The following is an 11,286-nucleotide window of genomic DNA, read 5'->3' as shown; positions in this document are numbered from 1 at the left end:
ATCATTGCTTGTTTTTAGATAAATGATTTTAGAAAGGAGGAGGCAGTGCTTGGGGAAGGAATTTTTGGATTGCAACTCCCAGACTCCTCCATCTGCCATGCCCACTGCTGGATGGAGGATTCTATTCATTAACATCCAAACCAAAATATTTTTTTTCAAACTCTAGGAAACAGTACCGCTTTGATAATGACAAGTGCATAACATTGGGGTCAGCTGGTGGGTTATTGGCCTTTCTGACCCCTTCAGACATTACTGATCATGGATGTTAGGCCTGTTAGTTGGTTGCATTTATATCTCCCAAATTGTGTTGTATAAGCCCACACTAAATGTTTAATATTCCACTGTATACAGATCTTTGTGAAACACATTTTTCTGTTGTCTTGAAAAGCAACAACAATATGGATTGTTTTCTCCATCGATAATCTTAAGACAAATGAAGTGGTGATGCTATTGGAATAAGTTTCTTAATAACTCTTAATAAGTTACTTAACTTCTGTGGAACATGGCTCTTTCTTGACTCTTTCCTGAATCATTTTATTTTTCTCAAATGCATCACGGGCAGTAATGGACATAAAACAATTAATGTTCTATAAATCAAAATATTAAAAGTGAGCTTCAAGGCTGGATAAAATGTTAAACAAATGACACTTTTTACAGCTATTAGAATTACATAGGCATCCTTCAGTCTCGAGAGCTATTAGCATTAATGCTATGATAATTGTCCATGCTACTTTAGAAGCAAGAAGGTCAAAACTGAATTTTGACAGCTTAGAAACAGACTTTTACCCACCGTAATGGCCCCTTTCAATCTCCCACATGTAAAATGGTACCATTTAGAATGCACATGTAATTTATTTAAATAAATGTATGTACAAGAATATTGAAGGAAAAACTACAGAATTCAGTACAATGGTTGCATGCATGAGGTACAGGGAGGGGGTGAAATTCCATCTGTTTTTTAGTAATGGATATGGACTGAAAAATAGGAAAAAGATTGAAGATGAGCTGCAATTTCCATCACCACATCGCAGGATCTTCATACCTGTAGTATATTAGGAAAAAGAGAAGAAAATATGCTATTGGTCAGTAAAAGAATGGAAGAGGATTTAAGATCTCTATATTTTCAAGGTCATTGTAAGTTTGCTGAAAAACATTCCATATGAGGTCCAATCTATAGCACTTTTCCCAGTCATAGTGGATTGAAAGGATAATTCATATACAAACAGAAATGTATTTTTATAGGAAGGAGAGGACAATGACTTCTAATATAGGCAAGCCTGAATGTCATTGCACTCTAGACCAGATTCATTCCTGAGGACTACAACCTTGTGTGCGCTTTTCTGGGAATAAGTCCAATGAACACACAAAGATTATTTTTGAAGAGATATATTCTTGAATAGACAACAGAAACATGGTGCCAATAACTGTAATATATATGCCACTGTAGAAGTAAAATGGTGCCAATGATTGTAATTTATTTGTTACTGCAGAACACAGCAAGATTAAAATGTGACTGTCTATTGAGTTATAAGCATATTTGCTATGCCACAGCAATAAAACAAAAGCAAAAATATTGAGTACCTCTAAGGCTTAGAAATTTATTTCAGTGTGAGCTTTCATGCATACAACCATTTCTTCAGACACAAGTCACCCTACAACAGCACACTCAGAGGCCCAAATCCTCTTCCATAGTTAGTACTGGTGTAAAGCAAATGGCATAATTTTACAGGAGAAGTGCCTTGAGTTAAAGAAATCTCTGTAGACAGTACATGTTGAATACCAAGTTACATATAGGCTAACCTGTCTAGCCTTGAGCAAGCTACATCAGTGGCCCCAAAAGAATGAACAAGTAAACCATTTCTGAATTCTTAGTACCTGGAAAATCCTGTGAAAGGTCACCATAAGTAAAAATTGATTAGACAGCATGCCATTAATTAAAACACCGAAATATGGAAGATGTTGGTAAATATTGGCCAATATCATTTGTCTCAGTAGCTATCAAAACATTATCCAAATCATTGAGGTCTCTAATCACTTTGAATGTGGCTGCTTTGGAAATAGGTTTTTATAGGGAGGGAGTAGAAGAGTAACTTTTGAATAATTTTGCTCAATGATTTTAAACTAACGACCAACATTTATGACATTCCTCTTTGAAGCAGACATTTTAATCTTTTGCTAAACCATAAAACAGGCATTTGCTGCCATCAGCCGTTGAGTCTTATCTCTGACACCCACCCTCACTGACAAAATGATATTTAAAAACCTCAGACTTTGGCTTTTAAGGCAGCAAATCTGCCAAGCTCTTTGGACTTTACTTGTGCCAGACCTGATCAAAAAAATCACCCTTGGCATTTATTTTTCATGACAGGGATCACAGCCCAGAAATATATACAATGGGAACACACTGAAGAATGTCAAAACAAGCCAAGTGTGCGCATTTGTTATTGTTTCACAACCAAGCATGTTCATGCCAGCAATAAGTGTAAAGCAGAACATAGGCTCTTCCCATAACCTACACAGGTTCACTAGAACAGAAATGGCCCAAGATATGTCAGAAAATATTACATGTATAGAATTAGTTTAAGTGATTGCTGAACCTTAGACCACTATCTCTCTTCAGTCACTTATCTAAACACATAAATAGGACTATATTTGCTGTGGGAATAGATGATGTAGGAGATGCCCGTCTGTCTAGCTATCAATTGCACCATCCTGTTGAGCTCAAGAGTCTACGGTTACAGAGCTGCTGTGATCAGAAACCCTGCTTTAACAGGAACCATTTGGACTATTAATGTTTCCCCCTCCCCGAACTATGGAACCCTGGATGGCCCCTCAGGACACAAACGACATGGAGCTTTGACACCAGCTAAGTAGTACAGCATGCTAAAGAAAATGTCCACCAGGTAATCTGACTGTGGATTTACTAAAATTGGCCTTCCCTAGTGGTTAAACTAAATTTTAATCTCTGATGGAGGCCTGCCACATAGCTGTGTTGCTCCCCCCCCCCGGGCCCCCAAAGCCAAATACTGTAGAAGTCTTCAGCTTCAAAGGAAGGCAATAATGGCAGAGGAGAGAGATTGCAAACTGCTTGGTGATTTTTTGTTGGAAAAGATGGGACATCAATTGATGGGACATCAATGAACAACAGCTGTGCCAAGAATCTTTGTGAAATAGCCTGATGAAGATGAATGTTACCATCAAAAACCAGCTACAGGTAACTCTTTAATTATTTTCAGTAGTCCAACAAAGATATTGGTTCCTTCTCCATTTATATTTCCTTAACACTATTTTCCATGACTGGGTGGTCTGTAAGTGCATTCAGCTGAATGTCTTATAACTTCCTCTTTAGTTTGTGCTCCATGGTCAAAAGTCTTGGTGACCTACAAATGGGAGGGATGTTGGGGTGAGGCTTGCATACATTTCCATGTCCCTACCACCAATACAGCCCCATTCATATGTTCGGGTAAATGCCTAAACAGAGTCACTAGTGATGCAATAGCCTCCACCACCACACCATGGGAAAACAGACGTGGGTTCTCCCATGGTATGGAGGGAATGAAACTCCATAGTTGGGATTTAACAATACAGCAAGTATGTCTGTGTACATTAAAATAATAAATAAATATAAGATTCCGGGTGGCAACCACCCATTTTCTTCACCTCCCCCAAAATATCCGTAAGTAAAGATAAGTTTAGGGGACTCAGGAAAAGTCTTGGGAAGTTGCCACTCTGGCCCAAGATGCTCCTGCATCAGGTGACGGCCTCACATGCCAGGCCAAATCAGGACTAGAAGAGGGACAATCTATCTATATACTGTATATATATAGATTGGCATACGTTTCAGGTATGAAATTTATTCCACAAAATAGTGAAAATGCATTTCCACCTCCCTCCAAATTATTTTGCTTAAATTAAAAGAGGGTGGTTATGAGGAAACCCAGAACAGATTTATGTCAACATCCATTCTGGGTCTAAAAAGAAACTACAGGACTTCTGAGAGAAGCATGTATGTTGGCAAGACTTTGAGTCCGAATCTTTAGTCCCAAGTCTTAAGTCCCAAACCCCAAGCCCAAGTCCCTATTAAAAATAGGGTTTTCCCCCAGAAACAAAAGGGAGGAATGGGTGGGTTCTAAGTTGTGAGTTGAGTCTGAGTCATTGAAAAAAAACCTGAGGCCAGTCGAGTTGAGTCACAGTTGTGAGTTAAGTCGAACTTGACAGCAGGACCCACAACTCAAAGTCCCCATCCCTGCAGAGAGAGAGATTTTCTCCAGAGTCTGGGAAAGTTACTTTTTTAGAATAACACTCCCCAGATCCCTCAATCAGCCTATGATGTACTTCAAAAAAGGTAGCTTTCCAAAACTCCTCAACATGTCCACCATCTTTTAACAAAATTAAGGGAAACGAAGAAAAGGATGGGGAACATTGGACAAAATGTAGAATTTGGTTTATACAAAGTGACACTGGAAGAAATATTTTAGTCTTTCAGGTGCCAGAGCTTTCCGTCCTTTGTTTTTTTTTCCTCTCTCTTTCTCTTTCATTTTTTCCACTTTTAATTTTGTCAACATGCACAGATGGACAAAATTTCCTGCAGGTCACAGGCAATCCTCATGACTTCTACAATGCGGGGGGGGGGCAGTTTTGTGAGGAGGTGGCATGTGAAGGACGTGCAGGTAAGAAAACTGCCCTACCTCCTGCCAGGTTGGTAGTTCCCGGTCCCATAGTTTGACCTGGAATGGGGGGGGGAGCTCCCACCAAATTACAGTGGTGCCCCGCATAGTGATGTTAATCTGTTCCAGGATTAACGTTGCTATCCAGATTCGTCACTATGCGTGGGGGGGAACCCATAGGAACGCATTAAACTCAGTTTAATGCGTTCCTATTGGGGAAAAACTCACCGCTATGCGGGGAATCCTCCATCCAGCCGCCATTTTCGCTGCCCGGTAAGCGAGGGCAGGGCGCGAAAACGCTGCGAGCGGCCAATTTGTTGACCCAGTGGCCATTTTGGAACCGCTGATCAGCTGTTTGTAAAACATCGCAATGCAATGTTTTCCCTATCTAAAACATTGCAATGTGATCGCATTAGCAATTGCAAAAAATGCATCGCTATGCGGATTCATCGTTAAACGGTGCACTCGTTAAGCAAGGCACCACTGTGTAGGACTGAGAGTTCATTATTTCCAATAATCCCATCTGTCCACACTATCATGGCTGCCTCTTTGGAGAATGTCCACCTCTCTGAGCCACTGTTTTGTCGCTGGTTCCGTCTAAGAGACTTCGGAATCTTGTGCATTATTTTAACTTTTTAAAGGGATTACTTTTTGCATTTAAATACTTCATTTGAATTTTAAATTAAGTATGTAAAGTATGTGCTTGAAAAAATACATGAGAGAAAATGTGGAACAACTTAATAAGTATCACAAGCCACACTCATATTTACCTAGATCTCGGTATGTTTTCTGTGCTTTCCCGCAATGAGAGATCGGAGATCAGTGTCTCTGGGCTGGATCGCTTTCCATACCTGTTAAAGTAGTTCAGAAACAGATTTGTATAAGACCAAGACCAAATTACACCTTTTGAGGTAAAACACTAGTAGTCTCTAGATGCCTATGTAATATGTAAAGCATATATTTTTCAGCTTCATGGCAATCTATAAAGTCTTTATTTTACAAACAGATAGAGAAGACTGAAGAGTGATCCTAAAGAACAACAAACCCAGATACCTACAAAAATATAGTTCTGAAGTACTTGAGGGAAAAGGGACAAAACAGTTTTTTTAAAAATGTGTGAATTTCCTTGGTGCATCAGAAGAACTTTCCATTGTATATTCCTCAGACTGATTCTGGCCATGTCCAAAACAAATTCCCCAGTAGGTCCTGGAAAGCAAAAAACGCTGTACAAGTGAATGCTAAAGATGTAGTTTCGGAAGTTAAGAGGTAATTCATTATAGTTAACTTTCTAAGGAACCCCAAAGTAGTCAACTGCCATTGTAGATACGAAAATAACAATTTTCCATGTGATTAGTTACTTTTAAAATAATGTACAATAATGCTATAAACCTTAGCCGGTGGATAGTTCAGTGGTCTAAATATCTTGCTGAGAGTTTGATTCCCTCCTGTGCCTCCTGTGTGGCCTTAGGCAAACTGCATAGTCCCAGAGCGCTCCCAGAATAAGGGAACCACTTCTGAGTACTCTCTACCTAGGAAACCCTGGAAAAAATTGCCAGAAGTCAGAATTGACTTGACTGCATGCAACTATTATTATAAAGCTACAGTGTATGGTACAAAACACATGTCCCTCCTAGCTGCTTCATGGTTGCCTTGACATCCATAATAAAACAGATCAAACCAACTGCGACCATATGCTATTCCTCTTCCACAATTTCTTGATGTCATACCCTAATAAAATTTTAGTTACTATAAAATTAACTATATTGCAAAAGGAATTATGTTATCCTAAATTGCAATCAAAATGCAAACCACCTTCATGATTGGAAAAGCAATTCATTGCAACCAGTCATTTGTATCCATTACTTCCAGCCAGTGGCTAACCATCATGTTTGTCTCCAACAACTAGCAATTAAAGACCTATTGGCTGAAATCCTTTTGTGCAACTGTGTCTATGCAATGACAATATCATCAGTGACAGGCTGCCACTAAATGGCTTCCTGTTCAGTTTTAGGATGCACACGACTTGCATGCAATGAAACAAAGTCATGTGCACCCAAAATAAAAAAGATGTATTTATCAGCAATCTGATAATGGCTAGTATGTCATCCCCACTGTGCAGGCAAAACCCAACCAACAGGATTCCAGCCACTTCTTTATAAACATGTACATTCCATATTTAGATATTATGCCACTCTTAGTTATTACTGGGAAATTTCTCTTCCAGATACAGTACATATCTTCATTTCTGGCACTGGCATATTTTTCTAGTAAGTAACTACTTTAAAAAGGGGTGGGTGGGTTTGTGATCTCATTAGGATTTCATGTATTACATTCTAGATTATACATGCAGTGGCTTTCTTTCTTATATGTAGCCAACAATATTTTTTCAGTGTTCATCTGCATCCTACAAAAAAAAACATTGGTTTTATATAGTGAAGAATCTGAAGAGAATCAGTTGCATATAAGGAGCCTTGTGGTGCAGTGGTTAAACTGCTCTACTGCAGCCAAAACTGTGGTCACAACCCAGAGTTCAATCCCAGGTAGCCGGCTCAAGGTTGACTCAGCCTTCTAGCCTTCCGAGGTCAGTAAAATGAGTACCCAACTTGCTGGAGAGGGGGACAATGTAACCTGTATAATTAAATTGTAAACCATCCGTAGAGTGCTTTAACCACTATGGAACAATATATAAGCAGCACACTTTGCCTTGCATTATTAAATCACTTATACAGTAATTTAATGAAGCATAATGCTGAACTCCAATCCTCTTGTAACCCGAAACATCCAAAGCTGGTTTCTGCTTTCTTTCTGCAGAGCTCCTCCAGATGTAGATGTAGCCAGAGCTTTGGCAATGGATGAGTAAATAACATCTTCAAAGAAAATGCTTGGGCTTTTCCCATTCCCCTCCCCCCCCAAATTACAAAACGATCTGATCCAGCCACCCATGGTGAGGCAAAATCTTTATTGACATCAATTAATAGTACTTATGGGTGTAGTCTCTTACAGTAAAGATGAGGCTCAGCTACAGGAGAAATAATGGAGTTCTAGCAACATTACTGTTGGCTCATGCTATAAAACAGAGCTCCAATTTTAAAAACCAAAATATTGTAAAGAAATGCTCTGACACCATGAGACTGGCTTTATTTATAAGTATAACCTGCCCTGCATTCATTATTTTTAATATTTAAAAGACTCAGATTAGTTCTGTTTAACCTTCACGTTCTTTTTTCATTTCTTTTTTTAAAAGCTTTTAAAATCAATGAAAAAGTGGCACAAAACTTTTAAAACATCCCATTCAAAAAGCCTCTAAAGATGCCTTAAAAAGCTCTTAAAAATTAGCAGAGATATTGGCAAGTCTTTCGGGTCTGAGTCCCAAGTCCCTCTTAAAAATAAGCTTCCCCCCCCCCCCCGGAAAAAAAAAGAGAAGGGTGGGTGGGTTCTAAGTTGCAAGTTGAGTCTGAATCATTGAAAAAAAGAAAAAGAAGTTGAATTTGATTTGAGTCACCAGTGCAACTTAAGACCAACTTGACAGCAAGTCCTGTGACTCAAGTCACCATATCTGAAAATTAGCTAGCGAACATTCATAATTATAGTGTAGCCCTTCTTATATATACACTATACTATATAGTACTGTAGATAGATTGATTCATGATAGATGTATCTATATACTGTATCTATAAATCTTGCCTACTGACTGCCGTGTAAACCGCATGTCGTAAGAAGAATGTGCCTTCAGTCAGTCACCAAATTCGCTAGAGCCATTCTTGGAGTTCCACCTTGTACTTCCAATGTGGCTCTTCGCTTAGTGGTTGGGTTAATATTCATTAAAGCACAGGCTAAAGTCCTTATGGTGAAATACTGGCTTAAACTGATTTTTGCATTGGAAGGCTTGGCCCCACTGATCTTACTAGATTCCTTTCAGTCAGAGTGGAAGAAGCATATAACCGAAGAGTTATCGAAAATTGGCTTTCCCCCCACTATACTTATAGCAATGGGTCTCAAGGATGCCATCAAAGCAGTGAAGTTAAGGGTATGGGACATTGAACCACAGGACCATGTTGGCCAGTTAGGGAAATATAACTTTCTTAAGAAATCTGCTTTTATCTCCTCCTTGTATTTAGCCGGCACTATGTCACCTAAAGCTATAAGGGCTTTTACATTAGCTAGGCTCAATGTATTTCCTTCTAAGCTTCTGGAGGGAAGATTTCGAGGTTTGCCTACATCAGATTATCTCTGCCCTTATAATAGTGATAAAGTTGAATCAATTGGTCATGTTCTCCTTTTCTGTACTTGTTATCGGGATCTTCATATGGAGTTTTTATCACCTTTTATCTGTAAATCTCCCGGGAGATCAGAGGAGGATTATGTCCAGTTGCTACTCGCTGACAATACCCCTTATATTACAAGACAAGTGGCCAAATTCTGTGCAGCAGCAATGGTTATTTGTAATCCAATGTTTGGGTAGGTGATTTTAGATGGATATGTTTTTAATATAACACTGGCTGAGGTTTTACTTATATTAAGGAAATATGATGTTATTAACTGGAAATAAAGGGGTTGTTTTATCACACAGAACCTCTTCAAGTGACAACCCTGGAATGAATTGGATTCATTGTCCAGAGGAGCAGTCCTTTTTTGACACACGTACGAATTCAGAACTATAATAAAAGAAGCAGTGAACCATCCCTACAGGCAACAATTGGCTCTTGAAACCTTGCGACTGTTAGAAGAATTACTGCTTGGTGTATCCATAATCCTTGGTCTGTCGTGGGTGCATAATATTATTATGCTGTTTAAAATTTTGTTTGAAGAGAAGTATTTCTGTTTGTTTCTTTGCCATTATTTATTTATTTATTTATTTAACTTATATGTCGCCCACACTACCCAAAGGTCTCTGGGCGGCTTACAGCATTTAAAATACAATAAAAAAGCAAAATAAAAGCGCAAAATAATTAAAATGTAATTAAAATATATATTTGACCATTTTTATTTGCTAAATTTGCCTTTAAGCTGATATTATCTTCTAATCTAGTGAGAGCACAGAGCCAGTTAAAACCTAATTAAAGCTCAACTTGTTTGAATAATAATTCAATTAAGGGATAAGCCAAAACTGGACTATGTAGTAATCATTTCCTGGGACTAAACTGCACATCTAATAAGATCTGAATCAAACTATTGTGACATTCAAGTGCAGAGCATTCCACTTTTTTTTACTTCATATAAGAATGACTCTCTTTGCGAAATTGTAATCCTTTTTCTTCCCTTTTCCCCAAATGCTATTTCTACTTTACAATCTGTAACCCAATACATTTAGTCTTTTCCTAAATTCTACTTTTCAATAACATATTTTTACTGTTCTCGTCTTCTAAAACTTATTGGCCAAAATTCTGTTGCTTAGCATAGTAAATTGCAGTAGAGTAGACCCACTGAATCAGTGGGGATTTGATGAGTCAGCTCCTACAGAAGTTCCATTAATTCATATGAGTCAACTCCAGTTGCAACGTACTTCAGTGTACTAAGTCTACATAACTAGTGTGGGCCTGTTTGAATCACTGAAATTTACAAGCCCCTACTGATTTGAGGGGCCTGCTCTAGAGCAACTATTACACTAAGCGACAAGATTTCAGCCAATGTGTAATAATAACAAAAAAACCTATAAGCATTAAAAATAATGGTTGGTTTGAGACTTTATTATACAGTGGTGCTTCGCTTAACAATTTTAATTGGTTCCAAAAAAAATCGCTATATGAAAACATCGTTAAGCGAAACATCATTTCCCACAGAGATGCATTGAAAACCGGATAGTCCATTCCAATTGGAACGGATTACCGTCCTTAAGCGAAAATCGCCATAGAAAAAACGTTAAGTGAAACGCGGTTCCTCCATTGAAATGCACTGAAGCCTATTTCAATGGGGGGGGGGGGGGAATTCACAAAAAATTCAAAAAGACTCAGAACAAAGCCGAATTAAGTTAACGAAGGTTTTATTAGGAGCACTAATGATTCCAAGCATTTTAAACATTTTTAAACATTTTAGAATATTTTAAAAATAGCGAAAACGAGGCTGTCAAAAAAACCGTTAAGCGAAACAAGGGGACCTAAAACCAAAAATGTTAAGCGAAGCATGGTCCCAAAATCATTAAGCAAAAATTGCCCATAGGGAAAATTGTTAAACAAAGCGCAAGATCGCTCCAAAAAAAATCGGTAAGCGAATTTTTCGTTATACGAAGCAACCGTTAAGCGAGGCACCACTGTACTTTGAATAGCTCTATTGAAATCACAGGATTTCAGTGCAACGCTTCACATGTTACTAAGGGTGTGACCACACTGGCCCTTTTGGTGCAGGCTGGTACAGTTTAAATAGAGCTGCTTGTGGTGTGTGTGTGGGGGAGGAGCAATATGCCATCTGGCACGATCCTTCCATCCAATGGCATATTGCCCTCAAGCAAGCTTCTGGTTTCTTCCACTGTCAAATGTCAATTGAACACCTTTCCTTTCAATTGAACTCTTTTCAATTGGAATGGGAGGAGGGGAACAGAAGACAAGAGACTTTTTTGTTGTTGCTAATGAAACTGGCATCACAAAGCTGGGAAGCAACTCCTCCTCCACAGTGCAAGGAAGCC

General features: G+C 38.6%; 1 protein-coding gene across 1 annotated transcript in view; it reads right to left on the bottom strand.

Annotated features, from left to right (window-relative positions):
• Nucleotides 1-509: 509 nt before the first annotated feature.
• NPY (neuropeptide Y) overlaps nt 510-11,286 on the bottom strand; it is a 25,158-nt gene continuing 14,381 nt past the window's right edge. The window contains exons 3-4 of the mRNA XM_020782129.3: nt 5,438-5,518; nt 510-1,042 (exon numbers count right to left, since the gene is read on the bottom strand). Coding sequence (XP_020637788.1) covers nt 1,018-1,042; nt 5,438-5,518 — 106 coding nt within the window. The 3' untranslated portion in view covers nt 510-1,017. The remainder of the gene's footprint in view (nt 1,043-5,437; nt 5,519-11,286) is intronic.

The sequence above is a fragment of the Pogona vitticeps genome, chromosome 6 (genome assembly GCF_051106095.1).
Source record: "Pogona vitticeps strain Pit_001003342236 chromosome 6, PviZW2.1, whole genome shotgun sequence".
Classification (NCBI taxonomy): Eukaryota; Metazoa; Chordata; class Lepidosauria; order Squamata; family Agamidae; genus Pogona; species Pogona vitticeps.
Note: the sequence above shows the minus strand (reverse complement) of the source record. Positions and strands in the feature narration are given on the sequence as shown.